We start from the raw sequence: 25,115 nt of genomic DNA on the forward strand, positions 1-25,115 counted from the left end.
TCCCTATAACATATTATAGTTATTAAAGTTTGAAAACATTAATTATGCACTTTTAAAAGATGTATAGATGCTTTTCAAAAATACAAGTATGTTTGGGGCAACCAAACCTGATGTTTAAAATATATTTATTTACTCTATTCTACGTACCTTTTGTTTGATGTAATATTTGGTAACTTCCCTTCTTGAAATCTCTTTAGATTGCATATTTCATCTTCTGTTGTCTCTTTGCAATCTTTCCTACCAAGATTTGGTATAAGATTTTTCTCCCCTGGATTGAATGATTGTTTTACATTGTAATGCAGGTCTGGACTTTGTTTTGGACTCTTGAATTTCCATTTCTGTTGAACTGAACCACTGTCACTTTCTAAATATGGAGACATTGTTTTTGATTCCTTATCATTTTTATTTTTTAAATTTATACCGTTTTCTGGATGACTCTTCTCTTTTGTCTGAGCTAAAAGTCTAAGGCACTTAAATGTAGGTTTCACTTTTTCTGAAATTTTAGCTTCTTTCTGTTGAGGCTTAGTCTCATTTCCAGTAGTAGATTGTAAATGACTGCCTGATTTTATGGGTGGCTTCCAACCAATTCTCATAGTATGAGTATTCCTGGTATGTTGATCAGACTGAGTAGCACATAAAATATTACTATCAAATGAGAACGACAAGTCCAAAGATTCATCTAAGGAAAAACTAACCAAATCATTTTCATTTTTTCCTGTCTTTGTACCTACAGTCACATCTACATCTTTATTTCTATCAAATCCCAGTGAACCAGACATACTTTCAGAAATAAACAAAGGAGATTCTTCTTTTTGGTTAACATCTTCCTTATCGTTCCTGGTAAGAGCACCATTGGATGTTTGTTCTAAATGTTTGACTCCAGTTTCAGATACTTCATCAAGTTTCTGTGAATCCTCTAACTTTCTGTTTAACATTCCACTATCTACATCTACACTTTCAAACTCGGCACTGAATTCATTATCTGACGGAACTAGGGCTTCATTTTCAAGACCAATTTTCATCCTCTTGCAATCATTTAAATTCACTTTCACACTGCTTTCTACATTTGCACTTCCTGTCACTTCAGCAATGCTGCTGTATTGGTCAAGAGATATTCCATTTTCAGCAGTGGCTAAAATATCACTGTTTTCCTTTAAGTTACTGTCTCCACCAGTAACAATGGTATCAACAGATTCTGTCATTTCTACTTCCGGAACCTGCTGTTCGGTCTCTCTGGTCTTACTTTTTACATTTTCTTTCAGTTCCTCTATTTCAAAATTACTGTCAGCTAGCAAATCCTCAAAGGAATCCACTGATGAAAACATATCTGAATCAAAATTATTTACATATTTTTCATTTACAATGCAATCTTTATTTACTTTATCATCAAAGGCTTTACTTTCATCTATTTTAATTCTTTGAACTGTTTGTATTGCTGTGTTGTTATCATTCTGAATAAACTCTCTGGATTTAGTTTCATCTGGCTGTGTACTTGAAGTGTTAAGGACATTGCCATTTGATAAACTATTACCACTACCAATGTCGGTCTGCAGACTATCTAGGCCGGTAATCACTGACTCTGAAACTATCTTTTGATCATTTCTTGTCTCTACAGCAGACTGAAAGCATACTCTTTGTGTATTGTACAAGCCTGGTGAGCTTTTCAATGTAACAAAATCTTTTCTTAATTTTCTTGTATTTTCTACCGTTTTAGTCAACTTGTTCATATCAATGTCACAATCATCACTGGTCTGACTGGCCACAAAATTTTGCCATTTAGAGTTCAAGGAATCATATTCTCTATCCGATTCTGGTGTTTGTTGACTAATATCATCAATAATTTCAGATCTTATCCTTTCTCTGGCAGGTTCTAATGATGATTCTGGTGATTTCTCCTGCCCATGAAGAAAATATTCATCAGAGGATTGTGAAAACTGTGAATGAAAGTTACTTGGTTCTGTAAAATATGGCTGCCGCATCATACTCCCACAAGCTCTTGAAATGTTTCTGTAAGCCTGGAAATTCTGATCTGGCAACGAGTCAAGTGAGGTACTTATTCCACCATGTCTTATGTCGGCACTATTCATACATCTGTCAAACTGAGTTAGTGTTTCTGGCATGCTAACTGGGCTTGATTCTCTACTGGATTTACATGTATTTGAATGTTCATTTTCACTGTAATGAAACTGGTTTTGATTGTCATGCTGATACATGAGTCTTGGTTTGTACAATTTGCTGTAGATTTCCTCCTCATCTGTCAATATAATATACTAAGAATTGAGATGTATACTTGATTTTGTTTTGTTTTGGGTTTATCGCCGTTTTTCAACAGTATTTCAGTCATGTAACAGCGGGCAGTTAACCTAACCAGTGTGCCTGGATTCTGAACCAGTACAAACCTGTTCTCCACAAGTAACTGCCAACTTCCCCACATGAATCAGAGGTGGAGGACTAATGATTTCAGACACAATGTCGTTTATCAAATAGTCACGGAGAACATACGCCCCGCCGAGGATCGAATTCACGACCCCGTGATCCGTAGACCAACGCTCTTACCTACTGAGCTAAGCGGGCGGGCTGATGTATACTTGAAGTTATTTTACTGAATTCTGTGTAAATGATTCTGTTATTCAGAAGATTTGTCTGACAAGAGTTAAATGCTACCTTAAACAATATTTCAATTTGTTTGTGATAAGTTAATTTTAACAGTAGTCCTAAATGTTGCATGAATACTGAATTGTTTACCATAACTGAAGAAGTCCACATATGAATCTGAGATGGACAAATGATTTCAGTAGCTACATTCTGTCAAATCATCACAAATTAACCCTTAACCTGCTAAATTTCTATAATGAACTTGTCCATCTTTCAGTTTGGACAGAACCATTAACTGTCTAAAGGGATGCTTACTAAAAGGATACTGACTGAGTGGCAAACAGTGCAGATCTTGTCAACTTTGTATTTTGTGGAACCATTTGAATATGTATTATATTATCATAATAAGTTAGTACCTGACCAAGTCCACACATTGAGTGTTTAAAGAGATAACGCAATTTTTACCAGGCTGATCATGATCTACACTGGTCGTAAAAACAGAATCAATAGTGTCCAGCATGATAAGGGTTAAATTAGCCTCTCCAGGGGATCAAACTCGCAACCTATTTACAGTCTTGGTCTCTCTATGTACTGAGCAAACAATATGTACACAAAGGGTTCCATAGAATACAAACAAGGAAATATAGGTGTAAAGGTGTAAACAGGCATAATAACTTAGTAAGTTAGTACCTGATCAACTCCACATATTGAGTGCTTAAAAAGAGATAACGCAATGTTTCCGTGACCTTACAATTTAAAAGTGTAATATATATAGCTTTCAAAGGACTGTTTACATGCAGGATATTACTGTCCATAAATTCAGCCTTTCCCAAAGAACTTGTATCCATGTAAATCATGTTAAGATTTATAATCTTATCATTTATTATTTATCAAAAGATATACTGATCACTCGTGTTGCTAGTCGTGACACTTGCTAACAGTGAGTAACAGCACTATAAAACATGACAGAAAGGTATCATAAATAGAAAACCTACCTATATTCTGTGAAGCTGGTCTCTTCATACTACACTGAGTATCCTGATTTGTAAAATCATTATAGTCTTGGCTAAATACAGTACTTGACTCATCTTCAAACACCTATTGATACAAATTATCCAACTTAAACATTGTTATACAAACAAATGCTAACAAGTCACATCTTTATTGAAATTTTCAGATTGAGAATTTTCTGACACTGAATATTTCTTTTTCATACCCAAGCAAGTAATTATAATTGTTCAACATGTTAATTTTAACCATTGCCTTCCTAAAAGTAGAATGTAAAACTAGCAAATTGTTTGCTTTTCAAATTCATTTTGGACAATAAACTGATTCAATAAACATTGTGCAAAGGCAAAAACTAGTTCAACAAAACTGATATGTACTCACTTTATCTGCTTTACATATTTGAGGTTTGCTATTCTGCCAGTCAATGTAGAAACTTGGTGAGGACTGCTTGCTTAAATCTGTAAATCAAACATTTATTTTTCATTCAATGTGGTTGCATTTCAAGCTATAAATATCTGCATGTGTTACAAGCAAGGCTTCAAAAATTCCTTGTTTCTCAGTTATGCTCTGATTTTTAGCTTTTTCAGATCACATACACTCGAAACCCGTTATAATGCTACTTGATATACCACGGTATTCGTTATAACGCGACAGGCTCTTGGCTCCGGAATTTTCGGGGCTAAAAAAACCCCAAAAGAAACGAGTCCGCGTATATGTTATTTAATTTGATCATAACCAGCGTTAAAACTACATGTACCTGTACTTTTTTAACACCTTTGCCATGACAACTGTGACAAAAATCAATAATTGTCTGCTAGCTTACTTATTTGCATATCGCCTTTGTTAAAGTTTGAATACATGTAGACATGTGACAATTAGTCAATCAGTACCGTGTCAAAATTAGATTGTTTGCATAACAAGCGTGTAACATTGGTCAGTCAACTATCAAACCGTTTACGTTTGCACCAATTAAGCGGATGACATGAACATTTGAGTGAATAAAAAAATCAAACAGGCCCAGTTTTGTAAAAAAAATGCAGTGGTTTTTCGTAATCATCACACTTAGTTCATCGGAATTAACGAAGATTCGACGCACTGAAAGCCACATTGAGAATGTTCTCCCTTTTTAATATCATATATTAAGTATGGTCATTTAACAATTTTCTATCTTATTTATCGATTTTCTTCATGTATTCAAAATTAATTTTTTTAAGACTGTCTGCGTTTTTTCTCTTTTAGTTACATAAACCCCCAGTGCAATTGCATTGTATATGTAATTCTCACGACCGCGCACTCCTCACACAGCGTTATATATGTTTACCTCCGGGATACACAATTCCAACTTTCTTTTAGAATCACGACAAAATGAGAAGATAACACAGCGTTATAATTCTTTTAATGTATTTTTCAGTAGCATTTAAGGTAAATAAATGTCCCGTTCATTTGATTCTTATTTCTTATTAACATTAACAGCATCCAAAATACATCTAATACAATACCGGTGGGTGGGGTATTGCATATACTGCTGATACAATCAACCTGCGTTATAAATTTAACCCCGCTAGATCCGCGGGTCTCAAACCTTGGACCCCGACGACAGCGTTATAACAGGGTCCCAGTGTACTTATCTCTATAGCATACACAAATTCAGTATTACATATCAATACGGAATGGTGGCAGCAAGTCATATCGTTTGTCATTTAATTTCAAAATTATTGAAGCCCTGGTTTAGAGTATAAAAAATCTTGGTTTTGTTAAATCTGATTTTTTTAACAGTATCTTTGTACTATAATAGAGTCTATTAATCTAATCTGAATATTCTGCAAAAATAATGAACAACTTCTCTACATGAGAAACAAAGCCAGATGTAATATCTTTCATAAAGTTCACTGGCATTTCAGAATTAAAAACAGTTTGTTATTTTTCAATGTCTGGTATATATCTACATTACACAATGTGAAAATGAAGACCCTAAATCTGAACAGGTAGGGGACATAAAATTACACTCAGGTGTTTCTGAATATAGAAAGTATCAATATTTCTATGACAGTTTCACCTGAATCAGAAAGCTGTTGAAATGGTGACTGGTGTTTGTTATATACTTGATCTTCAGTTGGACTGTCACTGGCTGTATGAAATGCTGTTTTGTATGGACTAGAAGCTTTTCTGTTCTCTGGGTGATTATGGTGCATTCGCATCACCACAGCTGATGATACACCTTGTGTACAATAACTTCCCAGCCTACAGTCAATCTATAAGAAAAAATAATTACACACGAAACGTAATCAGCAAACAAAAAGTTGCTCATCTTTTAATAAAATAACTCTCAAAATATGAGTTTACCAATTGTCTGCTAATTTTTATGCATTTAAAACTTAAAAAGTATTTCAATATCAAATTTGAACAATTGCTCAAACATTAATGAACATGAATCCTTATAAAATAAGGTCATTTCTCACTAATTAATTTGTTTGCATAAAATGTTTACATTACCTGAGAAGACATAATATTATGTTACTGAATGATCAATCTTTCTCATGTAAGATTCCTGAACAACGCAAGTGATGATTCAATGAAACATAATGTAATAAACTTACAGAATCTACATCATGTTCTGGCTGATTCTACAGTGTACGAAATTCAGATTTGAATCCACTAGCCAGTTCGGGCTACCAGGTAAGAAATTTTCCAAGCCCGACACCAATTTCACTAGCTTGAACTTTAAAACCTTAAAATACTTAATTTTTGCACCATATAACATTTTGTTTTACAGACATCTCTATACATGTTCGAAGAAATAAAAAAGACATACAGTACATGTTTGTCATGTTTTCGAAAAATTTTAACTCTAAATACTCCAGTCCAGATCAGCATCGCCAGAGTCCAAAAGCATCGGACATGACACTCCTTGCCAAATGGAATATAAATTGTAACGCCGAATTTTTAGGATCCGCACTCACCAATTACTGCTACTCGGACTGTTGACAATTTGCAAGATGTAAAAATGAGTGCTGAATACACACATACACACAAGCTGATAGCATAATTTAAGCTCCGCCTACTGCAGGTACTTGTGAGATTTTCGCGAGAAGTGTGAAAGCTAATCAAATTATCCGTTACACTAGTGGTGATTGTATTCAGCCAATTAGCGCTGCGGTTACACTTTGCGTTTGTCAACACGTGAGAGTGCAAGAAAACCAACAATTCAATAAGCATTCCTCAGTCTGGACGATGCATGATGCCTTCTTAGTGTTTATTAATGGAGATCATATGAAATCACGAGGCTATACTCATTTAGCATGATTTTTTAAACAAATTAGGAAAATTCGGTAACCTGGTCAGGCTTGTATCTGCGGAAAATCAGTAGCCCTAGCTAAAATTTGGTAGCCACAGGCTATCGGACTACCACGAATTTCGAACACTGATTCTTAATTCTTAAGATTTCCCACATTTTTTTACCCACCTGTGTCTTTTCTCTAGCATGTCCCTGTTTAAGTATATTTGTATGAGGGGGAACTGTCCCAGGTATATCATGTAAGTTAACGAAAGGATCCTCAGAATCCAGCTTCTCCGAGTCTGAAAGAAGCATAATTTTATCTGTAGAAAATTGTGAAAATTAATACAACAGGGCTATGATGACCCTAATATCACTCAGAAGACTATCATACCCAAAACAGGTTTAACAAGAAACAGGTTTGCCAAATCACTTTCAAAACTGGCTGCAGATTCAGACAAGATTTTCAAAGTCATCCATAGAGCAATATATGGAAAACTAGACCACCCCTGGCAGCCATGGAATTTTTGACAAATCGAGAAGGCTTTTATAAATCTTACTTTACAGTTACCTAAGGAACAGTCCTGTTAAAAGTTTTTCAAAAACAGACTAGTGGTTCAACAGAAGGCATCTGAAGGTTTTTTTATTGTTAGCTCTGATGGCAATGATTTTGACAAATAGGAATATTATGACAAGAAGGTCACTGACCTGTTTACAAGGCTTCAAGTGTGTTTGTATAATGTAATGGTACAAGTACAGTGCAAGGTTTCTTCTATGTTAGCCCGAATTATAAACATGTCACATACATTTTTGAACCCAGGGCAATAATTTGAACAATTATATGGTAGACAGTACAACTCTGACATCACATGCCAAATAATAAGGCTCTAGCTATTATTGATTCAGAGAAGATTTTCAAAGTTTCTTATATATAGCCCTATAGTAAGTACATGTCACACAAAGGGACATGGCCATTTTGAACTCAAGGCAATAATTTGGACAAGTATGGTAGAGAATCAAACCCTTATATCACATGCCAAATATCAAAGCTCTAGAGAACAAGAGCTGTCACTAATGGTGACAAATGCCCCCGCAGCGCCTTGACCTTTGACCTGGTGACCCCAAAGTCAGTAGGGGTTGTGTACTCAATAAGTACTATCAGCATGTGAAGTTTAAAGGTCCTGGGTGCAGTGGTTCGCGAGCAAAGTGCCTTCATGCAAAAAGATAACATTAGCTCCTGTGACCTTGACCTTTGACCTGGTGACCCCAAAGTCAGTAGGAGTCATGTATTCAATATGTACTATCAGCATGTGAAGTTCGAGGTCCTGGGTGCAGTGGTTCGTGAGTAAAGTGCCTTCACGCAAAATGTTAACATTGACCCTGTGACTTTGACCCTTGACCTGGTGACCCAAGTCAGTAGGGGTCCTGTACTCAATAAGTACTATCTGCATGAGAAGGTTGAAGGTCCTGGGTGCAGTGGTTCGCGAGTAAAGTGCCTTCATGCAAAAAGTTGGTAACATTGGCCCCTTCGACCTTGACCTTTGACCTGGTGACCCCAAAGTCAGTAGAGGTCGTGTACTTAATAAGTACTATCAGCATGTGAAGTTTGAAGATCCTGGGTGCAGTGGTTCGCGAGTAAAGTGCCTTCATGCAAAAAGTTAACACTGGCCCCTGTGACCTTGACCTTTGATCTGGTGACCCCAAAGTCAGTAGGGGTCATGTACTCAATAAGTACTATCAGCTTGTGAAGTTTGAAGGTCCTGGGTGCAGTGGTTTGTGAGTAAAGTGCATTCATGCAAAAAGTTAACATTGTGACCAATGAACTAACTAACAAACGAATGGATGGACAGTTGAAAACTAATATGCCTCCCTTCGGGGGCATAATAATAGAACAAGAGGGTCATAATGACCCTGGATCGCTCACCTGAGTAATATGAACTACATTTTTCAAAGATCAAACTGATGATAAAATATAAAGAAGTCAGTAGGTCAAATTCATGGTGAATGAAATTCAGTTTTACAATTGGTGTGCAAAACTGCAGGGGTGTAAAATTCCACTTGCCCGCTCGCATTGGCGAGTTAAAGTCTGGATAGGACGAGTGGACCTCACTGTATACTCGACCGATCGGGCGAGTGGTTTTTACGTCGTAGCTTTAATGAAATTCAGAAATTACATCTCGAAAAACGTCAACAAACTTTGAGATGGTTCAGTTGCTACTTTGATTGACTGGAATTTACCCGCGAATCTTAAAGATATCAAAAAGTTATGCTGGTAATTTTCCATTCCGAGAGCACGTGTGACCTATCTTAATATTTAATTTACATCGCAGTTACTTTTGTTTATCGACACGTACACAAAAAACGCGCGTAGTGCATTCATTTTTTGATATTATCGCTTCAGTTTTTCAACACCGCTTGAGAAGTAATACAATTTGAATTCTATTAAGATTTCAATAAAATATCGACGGAAATGTAAGCAAATTTGTATAGAAACGGTCAAATATTCATATAATCATTTCTTAAATTTCAAACAGCGCGATCTTAATTACTTATTTCTTTCCAAGAGAAAATAAGTGATACATACTATAGGCATAAAATTAAGACTTTTGACCAGAAAGAACAAAAAACAGAATAAAAAAATCTTAAATAATGAAAAAGGTGCAGTAATTTAAATATATTGAGTAAAACGATTTTTTTTGGTAAAAAGGTTTCTGTTAGTACGGCAGAATAGGTTACGTGACCTCTTGGACGTAAATAGAAATATGGATTTAAAATAAAACAAAATGATGTTGCGGTTTTTAATAAGTTTTAAATGAATCTTTGTATAATTTATAATGTATTTTTTTGATAAAATACTTAAACGATAATGTAAATTCCTTGAGGGCAAATAGTCTTAGTGGTAGGATTTCCACTATTTTCGTTTGAGACATTTACTTGTTAGTTTATACGCGGTATTGCACATTCGCTGTTAATAACAAATTAAGGAAGAAACTTTCTTATTAATTTCTGCTTCTAATCAATTTAAAGAATCGAGGCGGTACGATCAGACAGTGATGTGTCACATGGCACAGAAACTGTAATATGATGTAATGCCATGACAATCTCGTGCAACAATACCGCTTTGATCTCCACTTCAGATGTCAAACCGACTCACTTCTTTTAACTCTTTGAGAGGATGTTAACTGATGATGAAAACAAGGCCAATTACTTAGTTTATCAACAGAATAATTACCGACGATCATCAACTTTTTTTTTCACTTTCAAGACGGGTAGGTGGATGATGACTATTGTGTCCATATTTAAGGACACTTTTCAAAATAATTATTTTACGGGAAATAAGTCTTGAGAAAACGAAAATAACTGATATTTGATACTTTCCCGACACTGGGAAACTACGGTAGGGGTTAGACTGTGATTATTATTACTATCGATGCAGATATTATGGGGAGCAACTTGATGGTGGAGATGACAAAATTAATGAAAGAAAAAGAAAAATGCCTGGTGTGAAAGGGAAATTTAAGAGTAACAAAAATGAATAATCAAAAAGGAAACGTAGTGTACCACCTATGTGTTATATTTGAAATTTGCTTGTTGTGCATAAATACTCCTTCCATAAAACGTGACAGTATTAAAAATGTCAATTATAAGGGCGAGTAGATTTTACTAGCTACTAGTCCTGCATGGTGAGTGGTGTGAAAAAGAATTTTACATCCCTGAACTGTGTATCAGGGCTCCGGAAATTTTGATAACTCAATCGGTCCGAAACGAAAATCCTGACATCGGCGCTACCCCACCCACCGCATTCCCAATATTACATATTTTGTAAAACGTGATAGGGTAAAGAAATAAGCATGTCATGCATTAAAACTGAGTTACCAGTCACCGCGCGTTACCATACAATGAAGACAGTTATTCAGTGTTATGTGTGATCGTTACTTTGTTTAAATTTCGATGTTTTTCCGAGATAATACGAGGCATTGACACCGTGTGCGTAACTAGTCTAAAAGCCAACGCACGTGACTTCATTACCGTATACACGGCAGATACTTTGTGATGTTTTCTCATTCTCTGACAGAATTCTATAAAATACAATGCGTCAAAATGAGTTACACGACACATATTCTCTGCTAAACAGCCACAGTATTTAAAGAATACTCTGCCGCGGACCGAATGTGTACGTTATTTGAACGCTGAGATGGAATTTCCCGCATGTATAGTACCAAAACGTCACGCGGGTTGGCCACGGCTTTTTCATTTCACTTACGTTGTACTTCAATAAGCAACTACATTTTATAAAGTTATATGTTCTCTTCTGATGTAAACAAAATTTCATTTTGAAACGTTTTTTAAAAGACCGATTTGATAAACAGTGCCACTCCGGTTTTCTTTATCATTCGTGGTTGCCCGTTCATTTTTTTCTTTTTTGTACAGTCGGGTTGCAAAGACGATTTTCTGCATTTGTTTCAACTGGAGCCCCAACAAATGAATCATGTAATTTTTTCAAATCAAGTAATTATAAAAATTATTTTTATCGGTTTTCCGTGTGATGTCTCATTAAATCAAAGACCTATAATGTACAATTATAGCTCTTTGATTAAATGCAGCGACCATTTGTTTGTTACCGTGATCAAACATAGCCTTTTGAAATAAACCATCCGTCGGATTCTAAATAAAAGAAGTGGATCCCCGTCGAAATGATTTGGATCCAGTCAGAAACGTTAGGAAACCAGTCAAAAATGTTTAATACACCGCAGTCGGCTGTCTGCAAACATTAAAGGATGTGCCGCGCGAGCATTGATTGCGTCACGCGCTAATTACGGACCGATTATCAAAGTGACAATCAGACCGATTGACACTTTTATTGATTATCTGAAGGTGCGACCAACAATTTCCTACTTGGCAGGTGATCGTGTATCGAGATATAAGACCGAAATTTATACTTTTCTCCATTTTTACGGGACCGATTTTTTTCGTTTTTTCACTTCACGAATCGGTCTGAAAAGTCAAAAATCGGTCCAAAACCGACAAACCGGCAAATTTCCGAAGCCCTGCTGTGTATGTCATCAAAATTTCAAGGCTGTATCTTAAAAAAAAAAAAAAAAGTAGGTCAGTAGGTCAAGGTCACAGTCAAGTGACATCACATTACTTGGGGTCATCAGGTAATTATAATTAAACAGTCTTGGAAATAGACATTTACGGATTAAGTCTACGTGGACTGTGAACACCTAGGACGATCGATTTTTAAAGGGGACCGTCTCAACATAATAATTTTAATTTATGTTTGGTAGGAAAACATTTCTATAATGATGGTAAGGTCTGGCTTAATATGTCACTGCACAGGATAATACTTGGATTTGTCTGTCCGTCCGTCTGTTCGCCAGAGAAATGTTTTGTTACACATATCGCAAAAAGTATTTGATCTAGCGTCATAACACTTTCCTGAAATGTTCTTCAATATTATAAGTTGCGCATCTGCGACAAAGTTGAAAAGATGAGCTAGTCTGATTGCAATGTATCCGTATTCCATCGTCGTCGTCGTCCAACATACAAAAATCTAAACTGGGTCAGTTGGGATCAAAATGTAGGTCAGCAGGTAAAACATTGTAAAAACTGTAGAAAACGTAATATCTTGCGTCTCCATTCCTTTGTTGTTATTATACGCCCGAAGGGACATATTTTGGGATACCACAGGTGTTCATTTGGCTGACTGTCTGTTTGTCTGTCTGTCCGTCTGTCTGTTAACAATTTCGTGTCGACTCTGCTCCTTGAAGGATTTTAAACAAACTTGAAACAAATGTTATCCACATCAAGAGGACGTGCAGAGCGTCTGTATCAGGTGGATTGCTTTAAGGTCAAGGTCACACTTAGGGGTCAAGGTCATATGACTTTGTTTCGTGTCCACTCTGTAACTCCAAATCTGTATGAGGGATTTTAAAGAAACATTGCACAAATGTCCACCACATCGAGTCAACGTGCAGAGCGCATGTTTTGGATGGCTAGATACAAGGTCAAGGTCACACTAAGGGGTCAAAAGTCATATATCTTTGTTTCGAGTGCGATGTGTAACTGTTGAACTGCTTGAAGGATTTTAAAGAAACTTGGCACAAATGTTCACCACATTGAGACGACGTGCAGAGCGCATGGCTCGCTTCAAGGTCAAGGTCACACTTAGGGGTCAATGTTCACATGACTTTGTTTTGTGTTTATGTTGCTTTGCATTGCGGTGCTCTTGGTATTATTTGGCATACCCATTTTTTGTTCACTTACAATATTTTTTTATTGAATTACTTCCCTTTTATGTTACTATAAATAGGTTATTTCGTAACATTTTTATTATTGGCCGTAGGGAAAAAACCGATACCACTTTTCTGTGGTAAACATGGATGGTACCTGCAAAGTTAAGGTGTATTTTGACATATCTGTACCTGGTAATGATTTTAGTGGACTTAGAGTTTTTCGGGGAATTTCTTCCCTCTGTTGTCCTTTTCGTTTGGGCTTCAACAGTAAAGTTCTTTAAATCTTGCTCCCATTCCCTGATATAATCCTTCGGGCGTATATTACCCCGCTTGGCGGAGCACTTGTAATTTCTGTATTATCCGCGTTAAAGACTTTGTATTCGTATAACTTTATTGTTTTAATTTGTCAGTAGTGGATGGACGAAGAGATGGACAGTTTTTTTACTAGATAAATGAACGGAAGATAGGAAAATAATCAAAATAAAAAATCTTCCGATTTATACTGTATTATTGCATAAACATGAATTAAATGAAATTCATTTCTTGTTGACAGTTTATACACTCAATCCGTTATGCTTTCTTCTACACACAAGGGATGCACAGACATGTACATAGAAACTAGGCCTTCAGACTGTTGAAAAGGTATTTCTATGATATGACCTGTCAACTGACTTTTATATCCCAGATAACTGTATTTTAATTTTTTATACATTTAAAAAGAGAAATGTTCTGTCTTTGGACTAAATTTCATAAAGAAAATGTGGCATCTAGAGTAAGTATAAAGTTTTCAAAAAAGGTAGATAATTAAACAAGAGGGCCATGATGGCCCTATATCGCTCACCTGTTATCATTGCACTTAAGGACAAGCCTTCAAGGTCAAAAGATCATAATAGAAATCAATCAAAAGAATTATGAGAAAATATAGTTGAAATTTTCTTTAAGTAACTTTAAAAACAAGATTTGAAAACTTTTTGTAGAGGTCCACTAGGCAATGCTACATGTCAAATATCTAAGCTCTTCTGGTTTATTTTTAGAAAGTTTTGAAGATTTTTCTATGTACAATCAAGTAACCCCATGGGGCAGGGTCAATTTGACCCCAGGGGTCATGATTTGAATAAACTTTGTAAAAGTCTAATAGGCAATGCTACATGTCAAATATCTAAGCTCTAGCCCTTCTGGTTTATTTTTAGAATTTTTTTTTTAAGATTTTCCTATGTAAAATCAAGTGACCCCTAGGGGCGGAGTCAATTCTGACCCCGGGGGACAAGGTTTGAAAATTTTTTGTAGAGGTCCACTAGGCAATGCTACATGTCAAATATCTAGTCTCTAGGCCTTCTGGTTTATTTTTAGAAAATTTTTGAAGATTTTCCTATGTAAAATCAAGTGACCCCTGGGGGGGGGGGGTCAATTTTGACCCAGGGGGTCATGATATGAACAAATTTTGTAGAGGTCCACTAGGTAATGCTACATGTGAAATATCTAAGCTCTAGGCCTTCTGGTTTATTTTTAGAAAACTTTTGAAGATTTTCCTATGTAAAGTCAAGTGACCCCTAGGGCGGGGTCAATTTTGACCCCCGGGTCATAATTTGAACAACTTTAGTAGAGGTCCACTAGGCAATGCTACATGTCAAATATCTAAGCTCTAGGGCTTCTGGTTTTTGAGAAGAAGATTTTTTAAATATTTTCCTATGTAAAATCAAGTGACCCCTGGGGCGGGGTCAATTCTGACCCCAGGGGCCAGGATTTGAACAAATTTTGTAGAGGTCCACTAGGCAATGCTACATTTGAAATATCTAAGCTCTAGGCCTTCTGGTTTATTTTTAGAAATTTTTTGAAGATTTTCCTATGTAAAATCAAGTGACCCCTGGGGCGTGGTCAATTTTGACCCCAGGGTCAAGATTTGAACAATTTTAGTAGAGGTCCACTAGGCAATGCTACATGTCAAATATCTAAGCTCTAAGGCTTCTGGTTTTTGAGAAGAAGATTTTTTAAGATTTTCTTATGTAAAATCAAGTGACCCCTGGGGCGGGGTCAATTTTGACCCCGGGGTCATGATTTGAACAAATTTGGTAGAGGTCCACTAGGCAATGCTTCAGACCAAATATCTAAGCTCTAGGGCTTCTGGTTTTTGAGAAGAAGATTTTTAAAGTTTTTCCTTTCGGTTGCCATGGCAACCAGTGTTCTGCATGGAATTCAATTCTTTGAACAATTTTGAAAGGGGGCCATCCAAGGAACATCCCTGTGAAGTTTCATCAAAATTGGCCTGTTGGTTTAGGAGGAGATGTTGTTTAAAGGAAAGTGTGGACGGACGATGGACGGACGGACGGACGGACGGACGCCGGACGGTGAGCAATCACAATACCTCACCCTGAGCACTTTATGCTCAGGTGAGCTAAAAATGGGACGACCTAGATTACGGTTCCTTGTCCCTACACTCCTTCTCACTGACTTCTATCAGTTTGTAAAGTATGAAATCTATCCTGCATAGTATTCGAGTTATGCCCCAAAGAAGGTTTAAAAATGGAGATTATTAAAAATGGGACAAACTACAGTTATGGTTCCTTGTCACTGCACTTCTTTTCAATGAGGTCTTACATTGTATAAAGTTACGACTTGGTATCTTCAATACTTATTTAGTTTATCATCCGGTCAAGAAGTGTCAAAAGGGAGATAATTCAAAGGTGCGACCACATAGAATTATAATTTCTTGTCAAATCAGAGTTATGGGGGTTGATTTTCCTTGTGTAGACTTCGATAGTAAATAACTATTTTAAGTTTCAAGTCAAAAGCTTTAATAGTAACAGAGATATTTGAAATTATCAAAAATTTTAACAAAATGATCTAAGTTAAAAAAGGGCATAATTCTGTCAAAATCCAAACCAGAGTTATGGGGATTGCTTTCCTTGGTGTAGATTTCGATAGTAAATAACTATTTTAAGTTTCAAGTCAATAGCTTCGATAGTAACAGAGATATTTGCCTTTATCAAAAACTTTAACCAAAAATTCTAAGTTAAAAAGGGACATAATTCTAACAAAATTCAAATCAGAGTTGTGGGGATTGTTTCTACGCGTGTAGACTTAAAAAGTAAATTAGAATTTTAAGATTCAAGTCAATAGCTTTGATAGTAACAAACTAGAACTGTCACAGGAGTGACTCATACCCCCACCATACGGTCTTGTCACAGAAGAATGGAAACCATAAGGAATCTTAAAAATACTTTGGAGTACTTCATCCTGGGCTTCCACATATAAGTAATACTAGTATAATACAAGTATAGTAATACAAGTAAATATATTAAATCTCTAATATTAGAGATACACTAAAAGTGAATACAAAAAAGGGTCTTACCGACCCATGTTACCACAGAAAAATGTTTTTATTTTCTACATAGGACTTATAATAAAAAAGTTAGAAAAATACCTAAAATACTGAAAATCTAAAAATAGGATTTCTAAAAATAGACTAATTCCTGGAATTTAAGGTGAAGAAACTCAATACAAAAGTTAAAAAAAGGTTACTTCCCTTTGGCTCTAAGCCAATCAGAGTGAGATATAGTGAAAATACATCAAAATTAACCTTAAATTCTAGGTAAAAGGGGAAACAATTCAAGAAAAATTAGTGTCAGAGTTATGCACCTTGTGTCACATGATGTGGGTGATGAGGTGGAACATCTATTTTAAGTCTGGATCAAATCCATTCAGTACTAACTGAGATGTAGTGAAAATACATCAAAATTTACCTTAAATTCTAAGTAAAAAGGGGCATAATTCATGAAAAATTGGTGTCAGAGTTATGCACCTTGTGTCACATGAAGTGGGTGATGAGGTGGAACATCTATTTTAAGTTTGAATCAAATCCATTTTGTAATAATTGAGATATAGTGAAAATACATCAAAATCAACCTTAAATTTAAAGTAAAAGGGGACATAATTCATAAACAATTTATGTCAGAGTTAAGCACCTTATGTCACATCATCTGGGTGATGAGGTGGAACAACTATTTTAAGTTTGAATCAAATCCATTTAGTAATAACTGAGATATAGTGAAAATACAACAAAATTAACCTTAAATTCTAAGTAAAAGGGGACATAATTCATGAAAACTTGGTGTCAGAGTTATGCACCTTGTGTCACATGATGTGGGCACATGATTTGGGTGATGAGGTGGAACATCTATTTTAAGTTTGAATCAAATCCATTTAGTAATAACTGAGATATAGTGAAAATACAACAAAATTAACCTTAAATTCTAAGTAAAAGGGGACATAATTCATGAAAATTTGGTGTCAAGAGTTATGCGCCTTGTGTCACATGATGTGGGTGATAAGGTGGAACTTGTATTTTAAGTTTGAATCAAATCTATTTGGTAATAACTGAGATAATAGATTTCGGGACGCGACGGGACGGGACGCGATGGGACGCGACAAAACTGCCTCCTATATACCCCCCTTAAACATGTTTGGTGGGGGTATAAAAAATTTGACTTGATCAAAAAAAAGTAACAAAAAATTCTTAATTAAAAAGGGGCATAATTCTGTCAAAATCCAAACCAGAGTTATGGGGATTGCTTTTCTTGTTGTAGATTTCGATAGTTAATAACTATTTTAAGTTTCAAGTCAATAGCTTTGATAGTAACAGAGATATATTTGACTTTATCAAAAACTTCAACCAAAAATTCTAAGTTAAAAGGGGGCATAATTCTATCAAAATTCAATCAGAGTTATGTGGATAGTTTCTCCTGGTGAAGCCTTTGACGGGAAAGAACTATTTTAAGTTTCAAGTCAATTGCTTCGATAGTAACAGAGATATTTGCCTTTATCAAAAACTTGAACCAAAAATTCTCAGTTAAAAAGGGACATAATTCTAACAAAATTCAAATCAGAGTTATGGGGATTGTTTCTACGCATGTAGACTTAAATAGTAAAATAGTATTTTAAGATTCAAGTCAATAGCTTTGATAATAACAAAGATATTTGACTTGATCAAAAAAATTAACAGAAAATTCTTAATTAAAAAGGGGCATAATTCTGTAAAAAATCAATCAGAGTTATGGGGATTGATTTTCCTTGTGTAGACTTCGATAGTAAATAAGTATTTTAAGTTTCAAGTCAATAGCTTTGATAGTAACAGAGATATTTGACTTTATCAAAAACTTCAACCAAAAATTCTAAGTTAAAAAGGGACATAATTCTATCAAAATTCAAATCAGAGTAACGCAGAATGTTTTTCCTGGTGTAGACTTCGATAGTAAATCATTATTTTAAGTTTCAAGTCAGTAGCTTTGATAGTAACAGAGATATTTGACTTTATAATAAAATTTAACAGAAAATTCTTAATTAAAAAGGGGCATAATTTTGTAAAAATTCAAATCAGAGTTATGGGGATTGTTTTTCCTTGTGTAGACTTTTATAGTAAATAACTATTTTAAGTTTCAAGTCAATAGCTTTGATAGTAACAGAGATATTTGACTTTATCACAAACTTTAATCAAAAATTCTAAGTTAAAAGGGGCATAATTCTATCAAAATTCAATCAGAGTTATGGGGATTATTTCTCCTGGTGAAGACGTCGAAAGTAAATAAATATTATAAGTTTCAAGTCAATAGCTTTGATAGTAACAGAGATATTTGACTTTATCAAAAACTATAACCAAAAAATGCTAAATTAAAAAGGGGCATAATTCTGTAAAAATTCAATCAGAGTTATGGGGATTGTTCTTCCTTGTGTAGACTTTGATAGTAAGTAAGTATTTTAAGTTTCAAGTCAACAGCTTTGACAGTAACAGAAATATTTGACTTTATCAAAATTTTTAACCCAATGGAGACACCGACGCCGACGCCGGAGAGAGTGCAATAGCTCTACTTTTTCTTCGAAACGTCGAGCTAAAAACAGGCACATCCAAATTTATATCACCTACCGCATAGTGATGATATAATAACACAAACCCTATTACCGTTATAAACACTTTTTCATATCGCGCATAATATAACTAAACTATGTTGAGACGGTCCCCTTGAAAAATCTATCGCCTTAGGTGTCCACAGTCCACGTAGACTTAATCCGTAAATGTCTAATAGGATCAACTGATTTTTTAAGTATTTTTTCCTATATAACTCACATAGTAATTAAGTGACCCCAGGGCGGGGCCTCTTTTAACCCCAGTGGCATAATTGAATAATTTTGGTAGAGGACTACTAGACAATGCATCATGCCAAATATCAAAAGCATAGGTCGTATGGTTTCAGACAAGAAGATTTTTAAAGCTTTTTCCTATATAAGTCTATATAAAATTTAGGACCCCCACGGCAGGGCCTCTTTTCACCCAAGGGGTAAAATTTGAACAATTTTGGTTGAGGATCAAAAGACAATGCTACAAACCAAATATCAAAGATCTAAGTGTTGTGGTTTCAGACATGAAGATTTTTAAACTTTTTTCATATATAAGTCTATGTAAAACTTGGGACCCCCAGGGCAGGGCCATATTTGATCCTAGAGGGATAATTTGAACAATTTTGGTAGAGGACCACTAGATGATGTTACATACCAAATATCAAAGCCCTAGGCCGTGTGGTTTTGTACAAGAAGATTTTCACATTTTTCCCTAGTCTATATAAACCATGTGACCGCCGGGGCGGGGCCATATTTGACCCTAGGGGGATAATTTGAAAAATTTTGGTAGAGGACCACTAGATAATGCTACACACCAGATCAAAGTCCTAGACCCTGTGGTTTTGGACAAGAAGCTTTTTTTATAGGTTTTCCTTTCGGTTGCCATGGCAACCACAGTTCTGCATGGAATTCAATTCTTTGAATAATTTTGAAAGGGGGCCACCCAAGGATCATTCCTGTGAAGTTTGGTGTAATTCTGCCCAGTGGTTTTCAAGAAGAAGATTTTTTTAGAAAATGTTGACGGACACACGACGCACGACGGACATTGAACGGTCACGTAACAATAGCTCACCATGAGCCTTTGGCTCAGGTGAGCTAAAAAGACCCATATGTTCAATGAACCAGAACCATTTGAACAACTTTGAAAGAGGGCTACCCAGAGAACATTTGTGTAAAGTTTCATCAAAATCTATTCAGTGATTTTGTAGATGTTGTTTAAAGATATTGTTGATCAAAAGTGACCACACCCTCTGGATGCCATGAGTTTTACCAACCAGAAAAATCTGAACAGTATTTGCAGGTCACACAAGGACAATCTGTGTGAAATTATTTTAAAATCGGGCTAACAGTTTTATACAAGAAGACTTTCAAAGTTTCTACTATACACGTATAGGCAAAAGTGACCATGCCCATTAGCTGCCATGTTTTTTGACAAATTGGAATAGTTTGTATAATCTTGGAAGAGGGTCATTTATTTTGTTGGGTTCAACTTTGCACCAACACAATAATAAGTCATATGGCGACTTTCCAGCTTTGATGGTGAGGAAGACCCCAGGTGCCCCTCCATGCATTATTTGATCACGAGTGGGCACCTGGGTAGAACCACCAACCTTCCGTAAGCCAGCTGGATGGCTTCCTCAAATAAAGAATTCAAGGTCCCGAGTGAAGCTCAAACCCACATCAAGTCAGCAGTTTCACACAAGAAGACTTTTTTAATTTCCACTATATACATACAGGGCAATCTGACTAAAGTACTTGATCTTCTAAATGAAGATCTGAGGATGACCCATTCACATTCGTCTTCTGTATATTTTGGATTTCCAATATTGCTATTTTTATTTTCACAAATATATTTTTATTTGAACCAATCAGACGACTTGTTCGAATGTCAAAGAGTAAGAAAAATGTGCAGTCAGTCCAGGGCTCGAACCCAGGACCCCTTGCTTACTAAGCAAGTGCCCTACTGACTGAGCTAAATGGCTATCTGACAGTTTATGACATAAGAATTGTTATTATCAAAAACCAACGCTAAGTATAGGTATTTTAAGCTTGCAAAATGTTGTAAGTAAGCCTTTGATTGGCTAGCGGAAGGGTCATCAGAACGAGGTTATCAATAGCTCGTCTTCAGATCCTAAGCGTAGCTTAATAGGAGATGTACTTTAGTCAGATTGACATATAGGGATAAGTGACCAGGCCCCTGGCGAATCGGTATAATTTGAACAATCTTGGTAGAGGGTGACATAAGAACCATTTGTGTGAAATTATTGCAAAATCAAACCATACGTTTAAAATGAGATCTCGCTTGAAGATTTTTCTATTTTTAGTTCTGGCGGCTCCTATGTGCAACCAAGTGGAACCGTTCGAAAGATTTTGGTAGAGGACCATCCAAGAACATTCATGCAAAGCTTCATCAAAATCCATTAGTGGTTTTGGGGTAGATGTCGTTTAAAAACTACTGTTGACGATGGATGGACAAACGCACACACGCAAGACGAACAGCGTGATCACAATAGCTCACTACGAGTACTTTATGCGCAGACAAGCTAAAAAATTTATTTACAAAATAAACTAACCTGGGCAGAGTGGCTGAGCTGTAAGATGAATCACATCCATCACCGTTTTCCTTTTGTCCAAAAATTGTGAGATCTGATAACTTGATGCATTAGATGCATGACTGAGTGCTGTTGGGTTCTTATCAACATTCAGACTTCTTATAGCTGTATTTTTATTTACAGTTTCATTTTCACATTGTCTCCCTGTGTTTACTGAATTAATATACCTCTTATCATTTTTTATGTCTTTTGAACTATTTAATTTGTACTGAAAATTTCTATTCTTGCTTGCACAAGTAGAAGGCTCTAATCTGTCTAGTTGCTGAGTGTGAATACCAAAATTTTGACTATCATCTTCCATAGTATCACAACTGAAGTCCATTGTATCTTGACTCATAGATGTTGTTCTGGAATACTGACTTTCATTATTATCTACAGCCTGCTCTGTATCAATGTATGTGGCTTCTTCATTACCACTAAAATCATCTATCTCTGTTTCTTTATCAGCAGTTTTATTAGTACCTTCAACATCATTCTTATCTAAAAGCTGCTGTCTGGCATCTTCATTTGCAACTTCATTGTCCAACAGATCCCCTTCTTCTGGTTCTTTGTAATCTATTTTGAAAGAATCCACTTTACCTTTTATGTCATTATTACAGTCATGAATATCAGATATTTCTGATCTACTCATACAATTCTTTAATAAAGTATTTTCTCCAAAACTATTGATGTGTGTCTCATCATTAATTTCTTCTTCACGTATTTCTGGAGTACAGTGGTTTTCGGCAGTCCTTCTAGAAGCTGAGGCATTAAGTTTTTCATGATCAATATCAAATTGCTCATTAGTTTCACAAAACTCTCCATCACTGTTTTGTATAACATCTTTGCCACTTTCAAACATTGATTCTCCACACCTAACTTTCTGCAAATCAACCTCAGAACTTTCAAGACAATCTTCTACATCTGTTCTTTGATCTATGTTGGGGTTATCTAGTTTTCCTGAATTGACCGAGTTACTTTCTTTTCTATTAAAATCTGGAATTTCTTCAGAAGTATTAGTCTTACATGGAATGCTGTCATGCGATTGATTGGTGCCAGTGGATTGTTTTGTTTTACATGCAGTATTGCTAACACTGTCCACAGCATCATTTTTTGTTATTGCGGATTCTATAACACATTTTTCATTCTGCAAACTAATACTTTTATGTTTGGAATCTGTAGTATCCTTACCAATACTACTGGTAATTTCACTGTCATCATCACTGCCTGTAACATGTGATAATGGAGAGAAGTTTATGTGAAAACTGCCTATTAAATCTTCATCATCACTATTTTCTTCACTTTTTTCCAGCATATCGAGGTCTTCTTTAGTAGACCTAATATCACTATTACATCTGACTTGATCAGTATCAGGAAAAGTTCCACAAGTATTTACAGCAATTTCAGTATCATAAATGTTATCTTTAATTTCATTTTTGTATGGTCTATCCTTGCAACTTGTACCATTGCTTTCAAGCATGCCTTGATCGGCATATGGACTAGCAAAGTCTCTTGGTGACTTACTGAATTTTTCAGTAGTTGATTTACTAATGCTGTTGCAAAGTGCTGAGCTTTTGTCATGCTTTACAGAATTTGTACAACTGTCTTGCAAATTATCATCAGGCGATGGTTTCTTTTTTAACAATTTCATAATTTGTGTAATGTTTCGTTTACTCTGACTGGCTAACTGATTGTCTGTTTCTTTGGATTTCTCCTCATCCATTTCTGCAGAAAATGTTTCATTTGTGTTTTGTGGCAGGACACTTTTGCTACTAAATACAGACCAAGATGTAGTTACCTCACATTGGCTATAATCTGATACATTTGATCTTTCACTTTCAACTGGGTTATTAACAGATCTGTCAAAACTCTTTCCAGCACCTTTCTTTTCAACTAATACACTAGTTTGAGGTCCAAAATGAGGACTTTTGGTAATAGGTTCATGCCTTATTCCAACATGAAGTGATGGGCTGCTGTTTTTTGAGCCATAAACAGACCAGGGTGATAACAATCTCTTATTTCCTCCAGTGTAAGATGACTCTTGACTGGAGTTTTCACTAGCACTATCACTTTCATGTTGATTATATCTTGAATATAAATTATACAAATTTTTGCCAATACTTTCAGCTGGGTACTTTTGGAATGAATTGTCATTTTCTGGAGACTTGTCTGTTGTGGAGACATCAGCATGATTCATATTTTGTGTTTGCTGTGGCAATAAAGGTACTCTCCTTGGATTCTCATTTTGATAAGAATTGTTTGATGGACCAGACTGTGGAAATCCTATACATCTTTCACTCCCAGACTGTGATTCTTGAGAATTTTCTACAAATGCTTGTTTTACCATTCTTGGTGGCATAAATCCCTTCAAAATTAAGCACAAGATTGAAAGACAGGTAAAAAAATTGTAAGTTTAACTTTTAAACAATAGCAAAACCATATTTTCTTGTAAATTAATAACGTAACATTAAATACAGTCATAAATTGTTCATGAAATGATTAATTGTTTCAAACACAAAGATTTTTTTTTTAAATCTTGACTTAATAAACACAGCTGGATGTTAATTACATTGAAAATCAAAATTATATCCAAATCCTTACAGACTTCTTTCTCTTGAGTCCTGACATCTTGCACGTGAAATGTATTTTGTGATGTACCGTGAGATTCTGTTGGTGAGTTACTGCATGAATTATCAAATATTGAAATATGAGGTATATATTGCAGCTTGAGATATCAGTTGAAAGGTATTCATATTTTTACTTCCCTAAAGTAATGAAAGTGCACAAAACAACTGTTTTAGGATTTAAGAATTTAGTTTTAGCTTTGGTGGCCCCCAAGAGACTGAGCAGAACCAATACAGTGATACTGCAGATCAAGTCTGAGGAAGACCCATTCATCAAACAGTTCATGAAAAGAAGTCCTTTGAAGATTTTCTATTTTAGCTTTAATAGTGGCCCCAACAAGGGGCCCAAATGCCATTTTCAACAAACTTTAGAGAGGACCTAAATATTATGTTACAGACCAAGTTGGATGGAAGGTCCATCAAGCAGCTCATGAGAAGAGCCAAGCAACCCATCTTAATAAATTTAAGAAATGACATTTTAATGATGCCACAGACCAAGTTTGATGAAGATCCCTCTTTTGATTCATCAGAAGAACTTTTTTAAAGATATTTCTATTTTTAGCTCTAGTGACAAATGCCACAATTTGAACATATGTAGAAAAGAACAAAGATCAATCAAACAGATCAAAAGAGGACTTCTAAGAAAAAAAAATCCCTTTATATCTCTGGCAGACATATATGATAGTTACTAAATTTCATGAAAAAAATTCTTGTACTTTTAAAGGTATCACAGAATCTATTTAACTGTCGTATTTTTAGACAATCTGTTGCCAAGGAAACCAGTCTTTGCCACAGAAACAAAATAAAAGGCCAATTGCAATTTATCCATGTATCAAGTTTTATGAAAAATCATCTTGTACTTTTAAGCTTATCACAGGATCCCACTTTGTGACTAACA

At 35.5% G+C, this 25,115-nt stretch overlaps 1 protein-coding gene across 2 annotated transcripts in view; it reads right to left on the reverse strand.

The window, feature by feature from the left end:
- Positions 1-24,228, reverse strand: part of LOC123563456 (uncharacterized) — an 85,468-nt gene extending 61,240 nt beyond the window's left edge. For both annotated transcript variants that reach the window (XM_053531923.1, XM_053531931.1), the window contains exons 1-7: positions 24,195-24,228; positions 21,576-23,958; positions 7,067-7,179; positions 5,660-5,855; positions 3,985-4,061; positions 3,591-3,693; positions 148-2,254 (exon numbers count right to left, since the gene is read on the reverse strand). In XM_053531923.1, coding sequence (XP_053387898.1) covers positions 148-2,254; positions 3,591-3,693; positions 3,985-4,061; positions 5,660-5,855; positions 7,067-7,179; positions 21,576-23,958; positions 24,195-24,221 — 5,006 coding nt within the window. In that variant the 5' untranslated portion in view covers positions 24,222-24,228. The remainder of the gene's footprint in view (positions 1-147; positions 2,255-3,590; positions 3,694-3,984; positions 4,062-5,659; positions 5,856-7,066; positions 7,180-21,575; positions 23,959-24,194) is intronic.
- Between the last annotated feature and the right edge of the window lie 887 nt (positions 24,229-25,115).

This window comes from Mercenaria mercenaria, chromosome 2, assembly GCF_021730395.1.
Source record: "Mercenaria mercenaria strain notata chromosome 2, MADL_Memer_1, whole genome shotgun sequence".
Taxonomy (NCBI): Eukaryota; Metazoa; Mollusca; class Bivalvia; order Venerida; family Veneridae; genus Mercenaria; species Mercenaria mercenaria.